Genomic DNA, 20,783 nt, shown 5'->3' on the forward strand with positions numbered 1-20,783 from the left:
CTTGTAGGCAACAGCTTAATCAGCTCAACAGACATCAGGAATTTGTTATAGCCCTTTGGTAAAATCAGCATTTCATCAGTTCGTAGTGCTGTATGCACATTTTGCTTAATTTAGCAAAAGTGTACACACATACAGCCAAGCTTGTGAATCACATTTCCTTAGCTCTCAGTATGTTAGGACGCTTGTGTTACTTTGGTGTGCCGTCTGGGGGATTGACCCTCTCATTTTCCCATCATTGGATGATCCCTCAGGCCACTAGGTCCACCAAGATTGAAGTTAATTGAATCCATTTAAACCCTGCCTGACTAAAGTAGACCAATATCCTTGAGCAGCCAGCATTCACCCTTGACACTGCTGTAGGACTCTTCAGGGATAAATCACGTATGACTAAAGAGCAGAGATACCTCACTGTGCCACTTTCTCTTTATAGCGTCTGCTGTCATAAAAAGTGGTGTCAAATGTATATTGTAGAGACCACATTCACGCAGAGAGGAGACACTGATGATGGTTTACAGTTAGAGATCACCGCTGAGGTGAATTTATAGGCCACATTCTTGCCCAAATTGAATCCTTTTTTTTTTTTTTTTACAAAATAATTAAACTGCTAAACGGTCGTTGAGCAGAAAATTACTCTATTCCGAAAGCCATGTAGAGATCAGTGCTTTGCAGTCGTTGACAATTTGCATATACATAACAGTCCATTCAGTTTTAATAAGGCAGCATGCCCCACATTATTGTACAGACCAGTTTTGAACATAGTAACAGAAAGAAGTGTAAAAGCAAATCCATTTCAATCCGAGCTCTGTGTAACGGTTGCTCAGAAGATCAGTTGCTATAGTATACTGAAGAAACCAAGTTAAGCTGTTTGTCAGCCTGTTGCATAGTGGTGTGTTCGCTGAGCATTTGGCTGTAATATAAACAGAGAAAAACTCCTCTCCTGCTTCCTTCAGCTGGATTTTCTACTGTAAGGCTTAAACAAGATAGTTGACAGTCTTGTCTTGGCTTTGTCTTGTATACAGCATTTATTGATTCAAGAAGAGCAGTTTCTATTTTAATAGAAATTATGGCTTAAAATACGCCTAAATTGTTTATTAAAGTGATGTTAAATGCACCTTTTTACTTTTGTTTGTTTAGAAGTAGATGTGAGTTTGATTCGTTGAAGGCCACGGTCAAAAACGGAGGTAATAAAAGAGTCTTTTTAATTGGCTTGGTCCACTCTTGTCATCATAAGAGAGTCTAAAAATTGATCTAGAAGTGTCTGTGGTCATCATTTGTCCGGCTTTTTTATTTCATGGAGCTGGAATTATATATGTATATCATTGTTTCTAATATTAGTGGATGAAATTGCTTAATGACACAAAGATTCTGTTTTAATGCTCTTGCCTTCGCTGCTCTCTTACAGCCATAGCAGAGGCATTTTACTCAGGTTCTGGTGCCCTGATAATAGTTCATATTAACTGTTTTACATTTAACTCATAAATAGTATAGCAGTTGAAATGTTAAAAGATGACTGAAAAGTACATGAAAGTACATTTTTGAAAGTACAAGTATGAATGGATTTTTTTAATCAGTAAGGACAAACAGGTTATAAGAAATGTCTAAGCTTTTGCAGAGCTTTCTACTTGTTGGTCAGCCAGGTGTAGTTTTGGAAGCACGAGGAATACCGATTATGTCAGGAGAAATTAAGCCATTATGAACTGATTCAAATGGCATGAGCTGGGAAGTAACCAGAGAGGAACTCTTAACTTCATACTCTGTACCTTTCAAATTGTTGTTTGACATCATTTAATGGCCCGGGCTTAATCTGTGAACACATGTCAACATAAAACGTAAACATTGTGATTGCAATCAGTCAGCTCAACAACCATTTTAAAATGCATTTTGTTGAGCTCCAGTGCCTTAAAGTAATTTCAGCCTAATCTTCATTCAAACATTCACCTCATCTCCAAAATACAAACTGTAACAGTACTTTTTCCATTGCTGCAATCCTGTGGATGTCTTCGTACTTTGACAAGCCACTTACTTTGTTTTGTTTCTTCCAGCTGTATATTTAAAGTGACAGAACCAAGATTTAAAAAAAAAAAAAAAAGGGGGGGGGGGGTAATTATAGGTTTTATCTTAATTAAGGTGAGATTTAAACCCCATTGACTTGCAAAATGCCTTGAATCGCTTTCTGTTCTAATCACTGAATTAACTTAAATTCTGTTCTATTCTACAAATTACCTGTTCTTTCTTTGTTTGCTAGTGATGCTAATCCTATTTGTGAAATTGACATATTTCTCTCATCAGTGGGCCCAGCGAGATGCGAGATGTGTTAATAACCTGCACCTCAATCCCTGAAATATCTCAGAAATTGTAATATTGACCTCGGCCGCTCACTCAACAAGTTGTTCTCCATGCCACATTAAAGCAGTATGTGAATCCTCCAGGACATTCATTTGTGGACTAGTCTCATGAACATATATATATTTATTTATTTATTTATTTATTTTTGAGCATAGAGACAGAAATAGCATGCAAGGCTGGATTGGTTATATTGGCTATATTATATTGGTTATATTATATATTCAGGCACTGCTCACAGCTCACGAGCAGTGAGCAGTGCCTGACAAGCCAGCCTTTATTTCTTTCATCCTGATGTTAGTAGTAGGAATCCAGTCTTGCTTTTTAAGTCTCATTGTAGCCTAGAGTGTTGGAAACTTGTCACATTATGTCTCTGGAGATAATGGCCAATTATAGCAGACACAGTGCAGGTTTTAGCTGCCAGAAGAATCTCCCAGCAGGGACCACCGTGGCAGTAAGGTGTATGTAACGCTTCTTTAAGTTTTTGGAGAAATATTTAGACTCTCTCAGTTGAGGTAAAAGCAATGATGAACCCAACTGTTAAAAACGGTTTTAAAGGCCCATAAACAATTAAAAGTGTAAAGAAAAACTTTTTTTTTTTTGGTTCTATGAAAATACTTTAAAGGAGCAACGGAGAAAATCATTATCATAGAACAGTTGGTGCATAACAGAAAAGAACCTTTGTATTTAGAGAAGTGTGAGTGCTTCTCAAATTAATATATGGAGCAAAATAGTGCCATATTTCTGTTGTAACATCTGGGTTGACTCGCATTGAAGCCTCAAGTGGCCTTTTGAGGAACTGCATTTTCTGACACATCATTGGCTTCCTTTACTTTTAAGCCCTGGAGGATTCCTACCAGATGTTTATCTGTGTGATAAGTGGAAGCACTTTTTCTTTTAGCTATTTTATGTGAACTTATTTAACATTTACATTTCATTTGTGTGGAAATTTTATACGCAGGTGGTAAAAGTGCTGACATCCACACTGCTGAGTGATCATTGTAACAAGTTATTACAAATCATTACCAGCTACACAGAGACTGGCCTTGCACTCTTTTATGTTGCTGTGGAGAAAACAGTTAAATGGAAGGACAAGTTTTCTCTCTCTCTCAACCCTTACATGCTGTTCATATGTCATGCTTTCACGGTATGGCCTTTACCAGTTTGGGCATGGGCCAACTGTTCCCTCATAACTGTCTATACCAAATTTTAAACTACAGATGTATTTAGAATATATAAATAGCACATCTAACATTAATACATGGATGATTAACCCTTAAAAACACTTCAGAGAGCAGGTAGAGTGCTTTGTTTGGCTTTGTTTTAGGCCGCACAAAACTCGTTTTTAGAGAAAATCTTCTACTGATGTGTAATAATATGACCCAAGACATGAAAACATAACCGCCATAATGATTCATATATTGTAAGTGAAAATGGCAAGCTGCCTGGGTTTATTATGTAATGATTACAACTGTTAAACACTACTCTCACTTCTGCCTCATATAAAAATCCTCATTTTGATTATCTGTAATGAGCAATACTAGCATTAGCTAACATTAATTGACACTGAAAACACAAAACACACTTAAAAACAATTCATTAAAAAGTGATCTATGCAATCATAGCAGTGGTTGGAAAATTTCTGTGCGTGTATGTCCTGGACACGTGTTTCTCGCACTCAGTGTAATGGCAGCTGTAGTGCCTTTATTATATTATGACACCCACCCAAAAACCTCTTTATAAATCCTGTTTTAATGTCAGTGATCTCAGAATAAATAGATTCTTATTTGCTTATTTGGTTATCCACTGCAGGCGCTAACAGTTCTTGCATTTGTTTAGCACTTTTCTGGTCTTTCTAAGCTCTCAAAGTGTTAACAATGGATTCATAAACCCTCGCGGGCATCGAGAGAACATGCAGAGTTTACCTAAAAACAGCCAGTCAGGATTTAAACCAGGAAACTTCTTACAGTGAGTTAACGCTGCCAACCCCTGCACCACTGTGCCACCCTAATACAGAGAGTATGTGTGAGAACACCATCTGTTCCTTGTGTGCATCATGTATGATCACTCCTATGTTGTTTTACCATTTTATTGTTTAAAGATTCCCAAAGACCAATTGGTCCCTGTCCCCGTAGAAACCTGGCCAGATGTGGAGACACAGTCAGTTGAACTCTAGCAACACGGTCCCATTAAAAAAGACACACAGGCATGACCTGTACAGTTTCAGGATTGTTCTTGATTTGACCCAAACTAGTAACTTTAAAGTCCGTCTGAGTAGATACAAATTTACCCTGGAACAGGCTGACTGTACAAAAATTTGTAGCACCTTTTACGACAGTATAAAATGTTTTAATCTTTTCCGTTTTTGTGTATTTGGGGGAAAGGTAATCGAATTTCATTCTAAAAGAATGACATTTATGATATTTTTACTGCTGTCAGATGTCGAACTGAACCACATTTCACCTGAAAAATATGTAAAGGTTAATTCTTCAAAGAACATAATAAGTTTTCTGTTGTCATGGTATTTCATAAGACACTCTTCTGATGTTATGTAACATTGGTCATAGTAAAAGTGTTAATTAAAAATAAAAATCTTTCCCAACAGGCAGGTAAAAAGTGACCTCGAAAAACATTAGTTTGGAGAAAACTGCTTTGTGAAGCTTTATTGATGCTTCTCTGTCAAGGTTTTCCTCGCTGTAGTAGTCTCTGGCACTGGAATTGATTTATTACTCTATAAATTATACTAATATGATTTCAGCCCATCACTCGCTGGATGGGCTGTACGTTTTCTGGTTAAATTGTGCATCTGTTATACTTGGTGTAGTTGTGTTTTATGTTCTTTTTTTTGTGCAAATCGTCTGTTTTTGTAAGTTACAGAAACAGTGGGACACAGATCCTGCTAATCTCATATTGGTAAGGTGGAAGGGACATCCTTACAAGCAGTTTGGACAGAGTAGAAAGCCAGTTTATCTGCGCCTTATCAGAGAAAACGGCTCAACTTGAGCCGTTTACATGCATGAGTGCTTCGGAGAGGGTGTATGGCTTCAGGCACCGAGATCATACAAAAAACCCAGTTAGATGTCAGAAATATGCTGTATTGTTTTTTTTCACATGCATTTTTTCCAATCATTTAAATTGCAGTCTCACCAAATCAACCTAAAAGTTTTATTAATAAGGAATTGTAAGGCCATGCTGTGGTTTCCACATCCACATATTTACAGCGTGGTCTGCTCTGTGCAAAAATAAACTTTTAATCGTTTGCCCAAGTCTTTGCTGCATTATGAATGAGACTGAAAGCTGCCCATGAGGAAGGAGACGTCAAGCTTATTTTATGTGTGCGAGGGTACTTCAAAGTAGATGTCCCAGGGAGGGAGAGGCTAATATCAGAACAACTTTAACCAACACTGGAAGAGTGCTGAAATAGTCTTTAAATCAGATTTCATGGAGCACTCACTGGATATGTAACTGGTCCCGTTCTATTCTGCTCTCCCCTCTTAACTATGGTCCCTCCTGTCTCCACGCAGCCAATCAAATATGCCATCACCGCCGGGCTTATGACCCACACTAGTTGCTATAGCAACGCCGGCCTGCCTCCTAGAGAACATGTCATGCATGTTAAGTGGTTCTCAGATGCTCGCTCGTTGTCTTTCTGTCTCACACTCACTCATAAGTTCACACACACACACACACACACACACACACACACACACACACACACACACACACACAGTGTTGCACACACACACACACAGTGTTGCGCGCACACACACACACACACAGTGTTGCGCACACACTGAGGATAAAGTCACTTAACAGACCATAATTGTCTCTGGAGTAGAAGTCTTTACTTTATGGTTTTAGCGGCTTTACTTACATCCTGAATATGTTACATGTGTGTAGTTTTGTTTTGTTTGTTTTTGTTATTATTTTCCTTCTACGATAATTATACGTGATGTTCATGTTTGCCATGACGTCAATTTTTATTGTTTTTAAACTAGCATATTCTTATAGGGTGACCACCACCTTGTCCAGGAGCTCTGTAAGGGTTGTTCGGTACTTCTAAGCAGCAACTTTGAAAACCTCAACAAAAGTATTGTCAGACATTGTAATATTTAAGTTATTGTGTGGAAATACTTACAAAAGTTCATTACAAGAACTATGTTTATTGCAAAAAAAGAACAGTAAAAAACTGGCAACAATTTGTTCCCAGTTGTTGGGGGGGTTACAATTTAAGGTTTTCATTGTCATGTGTACTGTCCAGTCCTGTAGACCTTGCACCACCTCTCACCTGTCCTGATGTCCTGCAATGGAAATCTGGCCACTTTTCCATTCCATGATCTTCCAGTTTACCACTAATACTTAAGGTCTCCTAGAAAATTTGTAAATGTCTAGTTTCCCCATTTTTGGAAGCTGTTTAATATATGCTCAACAGATCAAAACAAAGCTGTTCATACGTAATGCATTTTGAAAGGAGACGTCACTGTTATCTTGCATGGCTGTTATGGCTGGGTCAGAATTGCAGGTCGATTTGAAGTGGCTAGTAACTACCAAGTCTATTCCAAGCAAGGACAATCATTTAATGAGTAAATGACTTAAATCCGTTTAAGCTTCACCTCAAAAAAAAAAAAAAAATCCCCTTGGCAACATCTTCATATGGTTTGCAACACCCCCACAGAGGACCTTATCAGGCAGCTGGTTATAATGTGGTGGCTAAGTGGTGTTTGCAGAACACCAAGCGTCATGGGACTAATCAGTGCCACTATCTCCCTGTAGTTAGCCTGCAATGGAAAAAATACTCATAACAGTTCATGCTGCGTACATTTATACATTTATTGTCTAAGTGGATTTCAGGAGAGAGAGAGGGCGGGATGCTGTTGGCAGCTTCTTTCGCGTCCTCCAAAACAGAGTAGTTGAGGAGACTCGCTGCAAATTATTCATAGTCTACTGTTGAAGTGTCTGCACTCTTGGGTGCATCTGTGTTTGTGCGGGTGTGAGAGACAGAGTGCAGAGAAATTGAGGAGCAAATGTGCATTGAGGATTATTTAGTTGTTGGTCGATAGTGGGTCAGGCAGGCTCCCAGCTCTCAGTAACACACACACACACACACACACACACACACACACACACACACACACACACACACACACACACACACACACACACACCCTTTTCCTCTTCCTGACTGTATAGCTCACTGAGAAAAAACATGACAAGAGGATTGATTCAAATGAAGTTGGCTTCTGTCCCTTCGGAGGAAGATAATCTGATGATGAAAGGGAAGGAAAAGCATGTTGGGGTTTGGAAAAAAAAAGAAGAAGAAGAACTAACAGCTGAGACATAACAGTCTGTGAAATTCAGAGGGACTGAGGTGGAGGTGGGGTTGGCGTCTCCGACTCTAGAGGGGAGAGTTGTTGGGTGGGGCAGCGGTGAAGTTACATAAGAGCAGTCCTGCCTTCTTTCTTCTATGCTCTGTCAGTCTGGATGTGGCTGCAGAGCTGTTACCTCGCTACATTTTGTGATCCCTTAGTAATAATAAGCTATATTTAGTTCCACTGATTACAAGTCTCAAGTGAAAAATAGCCTTTGCGGTGCACATCAGCGTTTTGATTATTTTCAGCTTCAGCTGGCACTCTGAATGATGTGAAGTGTTGTATTGAGATTAATCTGCAAATTAAAGTCACTCAAGATGATTGCGCTAAATTAAATAACAACTCATTAACGCCGCCGTCTTTGGTCAGTGCCCTGTCAATTACCGTCAGATTTACTGTCATACACCTCACACATGCCCATAAATGGTGGGGTTCCGTTTTTATTTTGCTCACAGCTTATTTTTTGCATTATTCCACTTGAAACCTTCAAGCACTTCATACCTAATGCTAAAGATTATAGGTGGAGATCGCCAGACAGCCCATGACATGAGGTTATCACAATACTTACAATACTCACAATATAATGTGATTTTTAACATTTAGTGATATGCTGAGTATTCATATAACATGTATTTATTTTCACCTGCAAAGTATATAACAAGATAAAGTCGTACTCTTAAGTTCTTTTTTGATGTTGAGTTGTCGTACATACCAACACTGTCATAAATGTTGCCATAAGATGGAGTTAGTATGACATCAGCAATTGAATAGGGTCAAGTTGGCAATTACGTGCAATCTGTTTCTGAAAATTCAGCAATTAACTGTTAAAACATTGAAAATCACATATCTGTTGCTGTCCGCATAGACAGAAATTCACATGGTAAGTGTATTGATCCTTATGTAGTGCTTTTCTACTCTCCCAGAGCACTTAAAGTACTTTACACAACATACCTCATTCACACACATTCATTGGCTGCATGGGAGAACAACTGGGTTTAGTATCTAGTCCAAGGATATTTGCAGACTGGACAGGGATTGAACCACTGACCTTCCGTTCAGTAGATGACCTGCGCTACCTTCTGAGGTACAGCTGCCCCATTACAGCGCGTACACATGAATACAGATCATTTTATACTATTCCATTCTATCAGTTGAAAGCTTATGTGCATGCAAGTATATCGAATACATATTAATTTAAATCATTTTATGCTATTTAAATCTATGGAGAGGAAACATTTACTATTTTGTAAGTTTATAAGTACTCCTTTTTTGTATTTGCATGCAGCATCTGACTTTTGCACATTAATTATAAATTTACTTTTACAGGATTTGCTTATCTAGATTTTTTTCAGCGTTTGCGTGCAAAAAAACGTTCAGGTAATTTATATGCACAATGATATGAACAGAATTAGGCTTCTTTTGTTTTGCTGTTCTGCGCCTGTGCAGCAGTAACGCAGAAGGTCAGAATCAATTAAAAGCTTATGTGCATGCAAATGTGCATGTAAATTCCCAGCTGTTAAAAGGCTTTGCTCACTGCTGTCTTTTGAAGTGTTACTATGTGTATTATATTTTGCAGCTAATTAAGCTACTTGGAGGGTTACACATTATCCTTATTTAGTTATTAAAATCCTTATTTGGCTGATCTAAATCAGCTGGTCTGTTTCTTGCAATTGTACAGTTTGTTCAGATCAGTGTGTGTGTGTATGCGTGTGTAGTTCATCATGGGGAAAAAGGGGGCTCTCCTGCCCATGCTATTCCACAGTACAAACACTGTGTGGAAGACAGTATTTAAATACACACTCTCTTAGCCTGCCCCCTACTGTTGCCCAGACCTACTTTCAAACACACATGTATGCGTTCACACACACTCTAAGGAAAATAGATCACTAAAACACTCTGTAGATTAACTGAACTAGATTGGAACTGAGCTGTGACTTAAATGAGTGTCAGTTGATTTTTCTCAACCCACTTTTCCCAGTTTAAACACAGTCAGGCAGTCTGGAGATAGATGCTGGGCAGAGGACTTTGTGGATCATACTGCCTCTTCAGGTTGACAGTGGTATTGCTCACCCTCTGCTCTTTGCTCTCATTAGCATATGAACAGGTCAACAAATAATGTTATAATTCACTTAGCTGCCTTTCTTCTGAATGAGGATCTAGCTTAGCTGTCAGCTCATGAAAATGAAATGAAAAGCATTTTTGGATTATTTGTTTATCTCCATCATTCACTGAATCCCAGAGGTTTTTTTTTTTCCAATTTCTGCCATATTTTATTTGACATCATACTTTCCCCAGCTTTTGTCAAAAGACCATTTTTCTTTAACTAGAGGGTAATACATCATGTTTCTGCAGTGTTTTTAACATAACTCACAGAATTTAGGAGTTTATAAAGTTTTGAGCTGAGCTTTTCTTAAGTCAGTAGAAGATGTCCACTAAATTAATGAAATGCTCATTCTTTAAGTGTCAGTGGGTTGTGGTTAAATTGTTTGACAACAGCACTGTGTACAAATCTTTTCCACCCAACTTGAGATTTTGCTGTTGTTGTTCTCAAGTTGACCAGTTGGTGTCTTCCTCTCCCCGTTTCCACACTGACAGCTCATTTTCCACAGCAAGTGATTGAACAGCCTCTCTCAGGATTCAGTGACATTTTATAGTTGACTCTCTTTGGACAATGAACACTTAGACATCGTATAAAAGTATTCAGTGATTTAATATTCAAACCATTTAGATCCCGGTTCTATTTAATGAATCATAACTGAATGAAGCAATCACTTTAGGACCTCATCAGTATTGTGAGAGCTACCCTTGAATAATGCCTGAATGTTGCATATATGTATTTCTATATCTACACCAGAATGTCTGTCATTAATAGCGGTTACTGGTTAACAGGTTATCAAATCTGTATTATAACTATAACCATAATAAATCTCTCTTTCTCTTTCTTTTCAGGAGCTGAAGAAAGTTAACTTCAGTCCGTCCTGGAGCCTCTCCTCTCTGACCTTCCAGATCACCCCCCTTCCCTCCAACCAGTTTTGTCATATTGTACCACCTCCGTCACACCTGAAGAGACCCATAAGAAGAATTGCACGGGTCATCAGTCCCCCTACTGACCAGGATGATCACCTCAGAGCTCCCTGTCCTGCAGTGAGTTTTTATAAAGGGCAACTGTCAGTTTGGCAACAATCCAGCATTAAATTTGTTTTTTTAATTGGTTATTTTATCCATTCATCATCCACTCATCCAGAATCAGGCTAATTTAAAAGAATACAAGAGTAATTGTTTTAGATTTTTTTTAGGCTACCTGGCCTGGAAGTGAATAATGATTTCTTTTAGATTCCATGTTTTATCACATTTGGCCTTAAAGGTTTGTTTCCTGTAGCTGATGAAAGATATTTGTAGGACTGGATGCTACTTTAAAACGATCTTTGGGAAGACATGTTTTTGATTGACCTTTATAGTGTTCTAAACTCAAAGTGACAAGTGCATTAGTGGGTTTTTTTTGTTTGTTTTTAACTCACCCAATTCATTTGTTTGCCTGTCAGTGGAATTGAATATTTAATTTGACTAATGAATACAATCATTAAACGCTAATGAATGAAATGCATTTGTGATTTGCTCTTTCAGGGACTCATCCAATGAGTCTGGGGCAACAGACACTGTGGGAATAAGTATGAGCATAAGTGAGATGGAAGATCCAGAGATGAAAGGAAAAAAGAAGAGAGGGAGACCTGGCAAACAAGCACCGGTACAAGAGTTTGTTAAGAAAGGGGAAACTTGTGGAAAAAAATCTGGTTAACAGACAATGCATGTCTCTGATTTTGTCTGGTGGTTTTGAAGTGTGTGATGGGTGGTGTAGGAAGAAGCTGTTATATTTCCCATTGTGTGCAAGTCTGTGTTTGGGGATGGGTGTACATACAACGGTTTCTTTAACTGACATTTCCCTGATTTCAGACATCCAATAAGAAGCCACGGAAGTCGCCAACAGACAAGACTATGAGTGTGGCCAGAGGGCGAGGGAAAGCCAACGGTGTGGCTCAACATAACGGAGATGGGGGAGACCCAGTCACTCTATTTGAAGTGGTCAAATTGGGAAAGAGTGCCATGCAGGTCAGTGAACACAGGTTTGATTTCATAAGCACCAGTTTAAATAAAATATTTAAGTATGTAATCAGATATTATAATGTATTATATCTGTTTGAAGCTTTGTAAATTTATGTTTCTCACTGTCTTTGTCATTTGATTATTATTTTCTGTATACAGTCAGTAGTGGATGAGTGGATTGAGTCATATAAACAGGACAGAGACTTGGCGCTGCTAGACCTGATCAATTTTTTCATCCAGTGCTCAGGTTGCAAAGGTAGGCGTGTTTTACTTAAATCTGTCATCCTGTGTGCATGCATTATAGACAAGACTACCAAATCTGCTGTTTTTTGTTGTAACCAGGCACCGTGAGGATTGAGATGTTCAGGAACATGCAGAATGCAGAGATCATCCGTAAGATGACCGAGGAGTTTGATGAGGTAATTGTCTGCTAAAATAAGCAGAAATTAACATGATTTAAATAGTTGTGAGCGTGCTATTATTTAGTTATGCACATATATTACACTCTGTTGAAGACGTGTGGACAAATTTGATGATATCGAACTGACAGCTCAAATCAGTTTATTGTTGTATCGTGTTTCAGTTGAGCAAAAAAAATAAAGAACAAGAAGTTAAAATAACTGTAATCTGTCTGTTATTTGTTTTTGTCTTTTTTCAACAGGATAGTGGGGATTATCCTCTCACCATGCCAGGACCTATGTGGAAAAAGTTCCGTTACAACTTCTGCGAATTTATCAGCGTTTTGATCCGCCAGTGTCAGTATAGCATCATCTATGACGAGTACATGATGGACACTGTGATCTCCCTCCTCACTGGACTGTCTGACTCTCAAGTGCGAGCCTTCAGGCACACCTCCACGTTGGCGGGTACCAACAACATGATATTTGTTTGAACTGCAAGCAGTAATTGTTCCAAAAATACCTCCACATGGGCTGATAACACAAGTAATATTACAGTGGGAGATAATAATTACGTTTGCTTAACACCGATCAAAATAAGCTCGTTGTGGTGATAAAGACAGAAAAACAACTAATAATTTGCTGCGTCGAGGTCTGTTTTGTGTCTTGTACTAACAGTTATTTATTAACTTTCTGCTGCTTGACATTGCACAGCTTAATCTGGACTTGTGCACACTTTTGTTAGGTAGATTGAAAGTGTATTTCCTAGGACGAAATGTCTAAAGGTTTTGAATGCTGTTATCTCTCCATAGCAATGAAGCTGATGACAGCACTGGTAAATGTAGCGCTGAACCTGAGCATTCACCAGGACAACACCCAGAGACAGTACGAGGCTGAGAGGAACAAGATAGCTGGCAAACGTGCCAACGAGAAGCTGGAACTGCTGCTACAGAAGAGGAAGGAGGTGCGTTTGGGTTCGATATCACAGGATTTACTTTTTAAGTGTCTCAGATTATCATAGGTGGTTGTGTGGTACTACTTAGCTGTAAATCCGAGTGTTTAACTTAGAGTCTTTCTTGTACAGCTCCAGGAAAACCAAGATGAAATAGAGAACATGATGAACTCCATCTTCAAGGGCATCTTTGTGCATCGTTACAGGTACACACTCTAAATGTTCCCTTCCTTAGTGATGAGGATTTAAGAGCAATATTGAAAGTATTTTGGTGATTCTGTTTTTCTTACTTTGTAGGGATGCGATCGCTGAAATTCGGGCCATCTGTATTGAGGAAATCGGCGTGTGGATGAAGATGTACAGCGACGCATTTCTTAATGATAGTTACCTAAAATATGTTGGTTGGACTCTACATGATAGAGTAAGCAAATTTAGGAGTTTTTGTACAACCCTTGGCTGATATTTACCACTGGATTTAATGTAAGGGGATGAATGATATTTTCACAGATACAGAATGGTAGATGTGTAGTCCACCACAGCAGGATTTTATTTAAGATGTTTGGCCTGCTTGAACCAATTTATTTGTTTTTTTTCTAGCAAGGAGAAGTGCGTCTGAAGTGCCTGAAGGCTCTGCAGAACCTGTACACAAACCGAGAACTGTTCCCCAAACTAGAGCTTTTCACTAACCGCTTCAAGGTAACGCTAGCAGCGAGAACTGAGGCTGCTTTCTTATAGCTCCACAGTAGACATGGGCAGTGTTTAGATTTTTTTTTTAGTTTTCTGAATTCTCTTTTGTTTCTCCTTATTTATTCTAGTTCTCTGCAGTTGTTTCTCTGCTCAACTTTATCTGTTTTGGCAGGACCGAATAGTATCAATGACACTGGATAAGGAGTATGACGTGGCTGTAGAGGCCATTAGATTGGTCACACTCATTCTGCAGTGAGTAGCTTTGATCTTTCTCTGTATTTTTGCATGCCTACATATGAAACTCTTTTTTTCTTTTTAGATTCTGGTCAGCATTTTAGCATAAGATTATATTTTGGCTATCATCACATGCTTAAGACGAGGATTATCATGTACTGAACACTCAGTTCCTGGGTTACTTTAGCTGAGGAGAGGATCTCAGTCACACTCACAAATAGATTTGGTAGTTTACTGTGAACTAGTTTAATAGTTTTTGATTGCTATTTCCTTTGACTTCTTTTTATATGCAATATTTTGTTAATTTTTAATTATTGCTTTCATCCTCTGGGCGTTTTCAGTTATTTCCCGTGTTTAATATTGTTCTCACAACCAGCTCTGATTGATTTAAACTTGATTAACCTGTGTGCAAATTGTCTGCTGCAGGGGCAGTGAAGATGCTTTGTCCAACGAGGACTGTGAGAATGTGTACCACCTGGTGTACTCTGCTCACCGGCCGGTCGCTGTTGCTGCTGGAGAGTTTCTTCACAGAAAGTGAGTCTAATTAGGGCATTTATGGTGTAATAACATTGTTAGTCTTCAATTTGTAAAACTCTTATTCTGTCTGTTTCTCACTCGCTGACAGATTATTCAGTCGCCATGACCCGCAAGCAGAAGAAGCGCTGGCTAAACGCAGAGGGAGGAGCAGTCCCAATGGGAATCTCATCCGTATGCTAGTGCTGTTCTTTTTGGAGAGTGAGGTAACGCTCATGAAAACACACATCTTATCAGCATACTGTGTGTTTTAGATGTTGGGCACTCACAAACACAAAGTAGTTCCAGAATGATGCCTGCAGATTGAAGTCTCTTTCAATGTGATTTTGTGTGTAGCTCCACGAGCATGCAGCTTACCTTGTCGACTCTCTGTGGGAAAGCTCTCAAGAGTTGCTGAAAGACTGGGAGTGTATGACTGAACTGCTGCTGGAGGAGCCCGTGCAGGGAGAAGAGAGTAAGGCACACAGTATTTCACACTGATCTTATTTCCTTTGGGAGAAGCTGAATCAAATAAAATACAACCGCTGAGAACCAGAGAGACGAGATGATGTAATAAAATCTTGTTCCCTGAAACTCTTCGCTCCCTTAATCCTTTTCTCTGTTTCCGACCTTTGCTGTCATTCGGTTTCTCTTTTGATTCCTGTGTCTTTGTCTCTCCTCTGCTCAAACGTCTTCTGTTTTTCCCTGTAGTGTTGTCTGACAGGCAGGAGAGTGCGCTGATCGAGCTGATGGTGTGCACCATCCGACAGGCAGCAGAGGCACACCCACCTGTTGGCAGAGGCACTGGCAAACGGGTGTGTAAAGTATACACATATCATACTCCAGAAACACTCAGAGTATTCACTTTGAATGTTGCAGATGAAACCTTATACAGTCATGTGATAACCTTTACTGCTTCCATATGAGTTAACGGGGAGAGTACGAGCCAGGTGCTATTAATCAGATCCACTTGATTAATGGGTCATCAGCAAGTTTGAGCACATCTATAAAAGCTGAACATCTGGTAGTTTGCGGGTCTGGAGAATATGAGGTGTGTGTTAACGCTGCTGCAGTCCTCCCAGGATTGGGCATTCCAGAAAATTCATCCCAAGGTCACAGCATTCAAATCTCAGAGAGATTTCAAAAATTGCAACTCTAGAAGTACATCACAGGCAAAAATCGACAACACAATATGTAAAGACGTCTACACCTCAACTTGAATGAAATCCTGTGGCAGGATCTCAAGAAAGCTGTGCATAAAGAAATACCCGCAAACGTTAATGAACTGAATAAAGATCGTAAAGACACGTGGGGCAAAATTCCCCCACAGAAAATGATTGCTTCAAATTACAGCTGCTAAAAGTGTTTCTACAAGCTTTTGTATCACAAAGTGAACTTAGGGTTTCACAGGACTGTATGGAGTCCAGTAAAAACCTGCTTTTTCACATGACTGTACCTGCCAAGTGGGCATGTTGAAGAGGAATTCACTGTGATCTGAAATGTGATGATGTATTATACTTAAGTGTAAAAGCAGCCACCTTATTTACCAGAGTCTGTGTTAATGTGCTCATCTGTACTTTTGATTCTGTTGTATTGAACTTTTGTTGTTCTCCACTTTTTCAGATTTTTTTTAAAATATGTAATTATGTGCATAAAACTACAGCAAATAATTTTAGCAAGACGTTATGTGAATATGTTATGTTGTTAAACACAGAAATAGTAAGAATTTTCCTACTCATTAGTACCTTTTTTGGTCATATGAAGAGGGGAAAATAATTCAGTTTTTGGTCCCAACAAAAGAATCATTGATGTGTGTGGGTGTGTTTGTGTGTGTGTGTGTGTGTGTGTGTGTGTATATATATATATATATATATATATATATATATATATATATATATATATATATATATATATATATATATATATATATATATATATATATATATTTATTTTTTTGTCCAGGTGCTGACAGCAAAGGAGAGGAAGACCCAGATAGATGATAAGAACAAACTGACAGAGCACTTCATCATGGCTTTACCCATGCTGTTGTCCAAGGTAAGGCTTTTCTTAGCTTGCCCATGGCCATCAAGGGAGAGACCAGTGATAAATGACCTGGCTAGAAGACCGATCAGTTTGTCAAAATAAATGATCTGCTTGTGAGAATTGCTGCTGAATACTTTGCGCCCTCAATCTCTTAAGTCTGCTGGCTATATGTGTAAAATGTCACTCACTATTTCACTGAGAAACAGAAGCCAAGCGTTGCATGCTGATTGATGGGTCTTTCTTTCCCGTTTTAGTCCTTCTGTGCTAGTTTTGTAACTTTTTTTTCCCTCATACACTATTTTTTTTTTTTTTGTCATCTTTATTTAATTCTCATCTCTCCGTTACTTTGCCCAAAGTACCAGGCAGACTCAGAGAAGGTAGCCAACCTGCTGCAAATCCCCCAGTACTTTGACCTGGACGTGTACAGCGCTGGGCGTATGGAGAAGCACTTGGACGCCTTATTAAAGCAGATCCGTCTGGTTGTGGAGAAGCACATAGAGGCCGATGTGCTTGAGGCCTGCAGCAAGACATATAGCATCCTCTGCTCTGAAGAGTACACCATCATGAACCGTGTGGACATTGCCCGATCACAGCTTATTGACGAGATGACCGATCGTTTTGCACACTCGGTCGAAGAGCTGCTGCAAGAGGTATCGGGCAAAGTAGCTGGCTGGGTAGACTATTAGAAACCGGGCACTATTTGTGCCCATTTGAGTCTTGTATACTAACAGATGTTGGTTATTGCAGGCTGAGGAGGCAGACGATGACGATATCTACAATGTGTTATCTACACTCAAGCGACTCACAGCCTTCCACAAGTATGATCTGCAGCTGTTTCAAGATAAAAATATGGATTATTATCATTGGTTACTTTGGCTGACAATCATTACAGAATCTGAGATTATTAGCTTAGCATACCAGATAAGGTTTGTGTAAATCTGTAGGGAGACATTTAGTTCGCATTTTTGTATTGTAAGAATTATTATTCATTCATTCATTCATTCATTCATTCATTCAGTGTTTTGGAAGAAATTTTCCACCAAATAAATGTGATCATTTCAGTGTGTGCTCTTCTCGTTTTCTCCTTCAGTGCCCATGATTTGACACGATGGGATTTGTTTGGGAATTGCTACCGGCTGCTGAAAGCGGGCATCGAGCAGGGCTCCATGCCAGAGCAGATAGCTGTCCAAGCCCTGCAGTGCTCCCACTACTCCATCCTGTGGCAGCTGGTCAAGATCACAGAGGGGGTTCCCAGCAAGGTGCTCAACCGGCCTCACTAACAGACCGCACTCAGAGTTTAGCTTTATCATTGGTCAGTGGCTCAGAGTGAATGCTGCCATGTCTAAGCATCAGTGGCCCAGAGGGACAAGAGCTTATCTGTATTTCTGCAGAGCGGGGTGGCTTAGTGTAGAAATCCATCTCACTGTCAGACAGCCCCAGTCCTCAGTCTGGGACTCACCCCAAATCTGTCTCATTTAACACTTAAACACCTTACCAAGACTTCAGCTCCCATTATAGGATATAACTTATCTGGAACATTGTTGAAAACATCAAAAGTGTTGCTGAATTATTATTCATAATATTCCTTCATTCATACTGATAGGATGACAAAGACAGCTAGCCTGACTGTCACAGCTGTTCATTAGCGACTCTTGCTAAAGTACTCATTATTTTGGCTGATTATCAATGTCTGTGTGATGTTCCCTGTGTGCAGGATGACCTGGTGGCTCTCAGGAGAGTGGTCAAGTCTTTCCTGGCAGTGTGTCAGCAGTGCCTGTCCAATGTCAACACACCGGTTAAAGAGCAGGTAACAGATGCTATTGTGTCACGAGTAACAGAAGAGCTTTGAAATCAACGTTGTCTCTCGATTTATGTAAAGGATGCATGTTTTCTGTTATCTCTACATATCATTATTTTGTTTTTTGAAATATTGACTCTTTGGTCAAGCTGTGACAATATTGCTGTTTCTTGTTTAGGCATTCATGCTTCTCTGTGACCTGTTGATGATCTTCAGTCACCAGCTGATTTCTGGTGGCAGAGAAGGCCTCCAGCCACTGGTGTTTAACCCAGACAGCACTCTGCAAAACGAGCTGCTAAACTTCGTCTTAGACCACGTCTTCATCGACCAGGATGATGAGAGTCAGAGCATGGGTGAGAGAGAAGTTAGATCGGATCATGTTGTGGTTTCTGTTTCAGATCCAAGAAGATTTTAACTGTTAAGGTTGAGAGAAGGTAGGGAGCTTTGTCATTGTTGTCCACTACTGTCTTTGTGCCTGCAGAGGGAGATGAGGAGGATGAAGCCAACAAGATCGAGGCTCTCCATAAGAGGAGAAACCTGCTTGCAGCTTTCTGTAAACTCATCATCTACGACATTGTAGACATGCCTGCTGCTGCTGACATCTTCAAACACTATATGAAGGTTTGTGTGTAGCATGCATGCTGAAAAATAATAACCAGCTGATAGTTTAAAAGAGAGAAAACTTTGGAAAAAAACAAATATGGTGAGATAAAAAGCCATCACAACAATTTCAGTACTAGTAACAATATCTTTGTTTCGCTCTGACACTTATGTTAATGTTAGCATTATGATATAAATGTGGCTACTTCTGAGACAACAATGGAGCTGATTTACTGTGGAATTGAAAAAAAATGGTTTTAATTCACCTAAATTTACCTTTGATGCAAATCTGAGTGTGATATGAGATTCAGTGCATTAATTCAGACAACTTGGGCGAATTAACAGTTTCGTTTCTCTGCCTCAGTATTATAATGACTATGGCGACATCATCAAGGAGACTCTCAGTAAAACCAGACAGACGGACAAAATCCTCTGTGCCAAGACACTCATCCTCAGTCTGCAGCAGGTGAGACAGTGATGGTGCTTTTTACACAGCTTCCTTCTGTGTACTTCTGTGTTACAAGTGCTCTCCTGTGCATACCCACTAACTCCTATGCACTCATATGTGTGTTGCAGCTGTTCAATGAGCTGCTGCAGGATCAGGGTCCCAACCTGGACCGAACGTCTTCTCACGTGAGCGGCATCAAGGAGCTCGCCCGGCGCTTTGCCCTCACCTTTGGCCTGGATCAGATCAAGACCAGAGAGGCTGTCGCCACGCTACACAAGTGAGATCACGAGCGCTGTGGTGTCTCTGTAAACGGAAGCTGTAGATTGATACTTGTAGCATAAATTAAAAGAGTATGAGTGATTCCAATTTGTCTTTACATTGAAATACCAATAATTGATGCAGGATTTTGGTTAATTCTTGCATGTTCGGGATGTGAAATTAAATAATTTTAACAACTTATTCAAGCCTGCGAGCAAAACGTTAAGTAAACTTTTACCGACCAGTTTTAGAATCACATAGGAAGCATAAAGCAGACACAAGTTTTTATTTGCTTTTAAAGTTACATGAATTAAGTTAGTACAAAAAATACACCGTTAATAATTAATCAGGGTAGATTGAGGTTAAAAGAGTCTTTGTTATATACACCAACTGTTTGTAAAGTTGTAGTACTCGTGTAACTTTGTGTTGCTTTCTTTATTGTCATCTCTCATTGTTTCTCCTCTCTGTTGTCTTTCCATTGTGTCAGGGATGGAATAGAGTTTGCATTTAAGTACCAGAATCCTCGAGGACCAGAGTTTCCTCCTATAAACTTGGCCTTCCTGGAAGTCCTGAGTGAATTCTCCTCGAAATTAATCCGCCAGGACAAAAAGACAGTGTAAGTACTTCAATCCAATTTATCATCAGCTAATACTCCAGCTTTTATATACCTATGTTCCCCTGCTCCACCACAGCTGGTAGCTCCACATGTTTGATTCGGCACAGTTTTTATGTTGGATGGCCTTCCTGACAAAACCCCAACGGGATTTGTGTCAAAGAAAAAGGATAATGCTATAAAATGCTGCTGCCTCCACAGCCACTCGTATTTGGAGAAGTTCATGTCAGAGTCGATGTCAGAGCGTCGGGAGGACGTGTGGCTGCCGCTGATTTCCTACAGAAACAGCCTGCTGACAGGAGGAGACGAGGACCACATGTCTGTTACGTCAGGCTCAAGCAGCAAGACCGGCTCAGTCCGCAGCAAGAAGGGTCGACCGCCACTCCACAAGAAACGTATTGAGGGTGAGCAGAGATGAAGGATTGC

General features: G+C 39.6%; 1 protein-coding gene across 1 annotated transcript in view; it reads left to right on the forward strand.

The window, feature by feature from the left end:
• Window positions 1-20,783, forward strand: part of stag1a (STAG1 cohesin complex component a) — a 37,813-nt gene that overhangs the window by 14,556 nt on the left and 2,474 nt on the right. The window contains exons 2-27 of the mRNA XM_080871848.1: window positions 10,662-10,856; window positions 11,337-11,457; window positions 11,664-11,819; window positions 11,973-12,069; window positions 12,156-12,232; window positions 12,475-12,679; window positions 13,024-13,175; window positions 13,296-13,369; window positions 13,461-13,584; window positions 13,761-13,859; window positions 14,023-14,102; window positions 14,511-14,618; window positions 14,710-14,824; window positions 14,955-15,072; window positions 15,309-15,412; window positions 16,560-16,652; window positions 16,997-17,290; window positions 17,388-17,458; window positions 17,731-17,899; window positions 18,355-18,447; window positions 18,617-18,791; window positions 18,920-19,059; window positions 19,403-19,504; window positions 19,615-19,763; window positions 20,232-20,360; window positions 20,559-20,761. Of these exons, the coding sequence (XP_080727974.1) occupies window positions 10,828-10,856; window positions 11,337-11,457; window positions 11,664-11,819; window positions 11,973-12,069; window positions 12,156-12,232; window positions 12,475-12,679; window positions 13,024-13,175; window positions 13,296-13,369; window positions 13,461-13,584; window positions 13,761-13,859; window positions 14,023-14,102; window positions 14,511-14,618; window positions 14,710-14,824; window positions 14,955-15,072; window positions 15,309-15,412; window positions 16,560-16,652; window positions 16,997-17,290; window positions 17,388-17,458; window positions 17,731-17,899; window positions 18,355-18,447; window positions 18,617-18,791; window positions 18,920-19,059; window positions 19,403-19,504; window positions 19,615-19,763; window positions 20,232-20,360; window positions 20,559-20,761 (3,277 nt within the window). The 5' untranslated portion in view covers window positions 10,662-10,827. The remainder of the gene's footprint in view (window positions 1-10,661; window positions 10,857-11,336; window positions 11,458-11,663; window positions 11,820-11,972; window positions 12,070-12,155; window positions 12,233-12,474; window positions 12,680-13,023; window positions 13,176-13,295; window positions 13,370-13,460; window positions 13,585-13,760; window positions 13,860-14,022; window positions 14,103-14,510; window positions 14,619-14,709; window positions 14,825-14,954; window positions 15,073-15,308; window positions 15,413-16,559; window positions 16,653-16,996; window positions 17,291-17,387; window positions 17,459-17,730; window positions 17,900-18,354; window positions 18,448-18,616; window positions 18,792-18,919; window positions 19,060-19,402; window positions 19,505-19,614; window positions 19,764-20,231; window positions 20,361-20,558; window positions 20,762-20,783) is intronic.

This window comes from Rhamphochromis sp. 'chilingali', assembly GCF_963969265.1.
Source record: "Rhamphochromis sp. 'chilingali' genome assembly, chromosome: 21".
NCBI lineage: Eukaryota > Metazoa > Chordata > Actinopteri > Cichliformes > Cichlidae > Rhamphochromis > Rhamphochromis sp. 'chilingali'.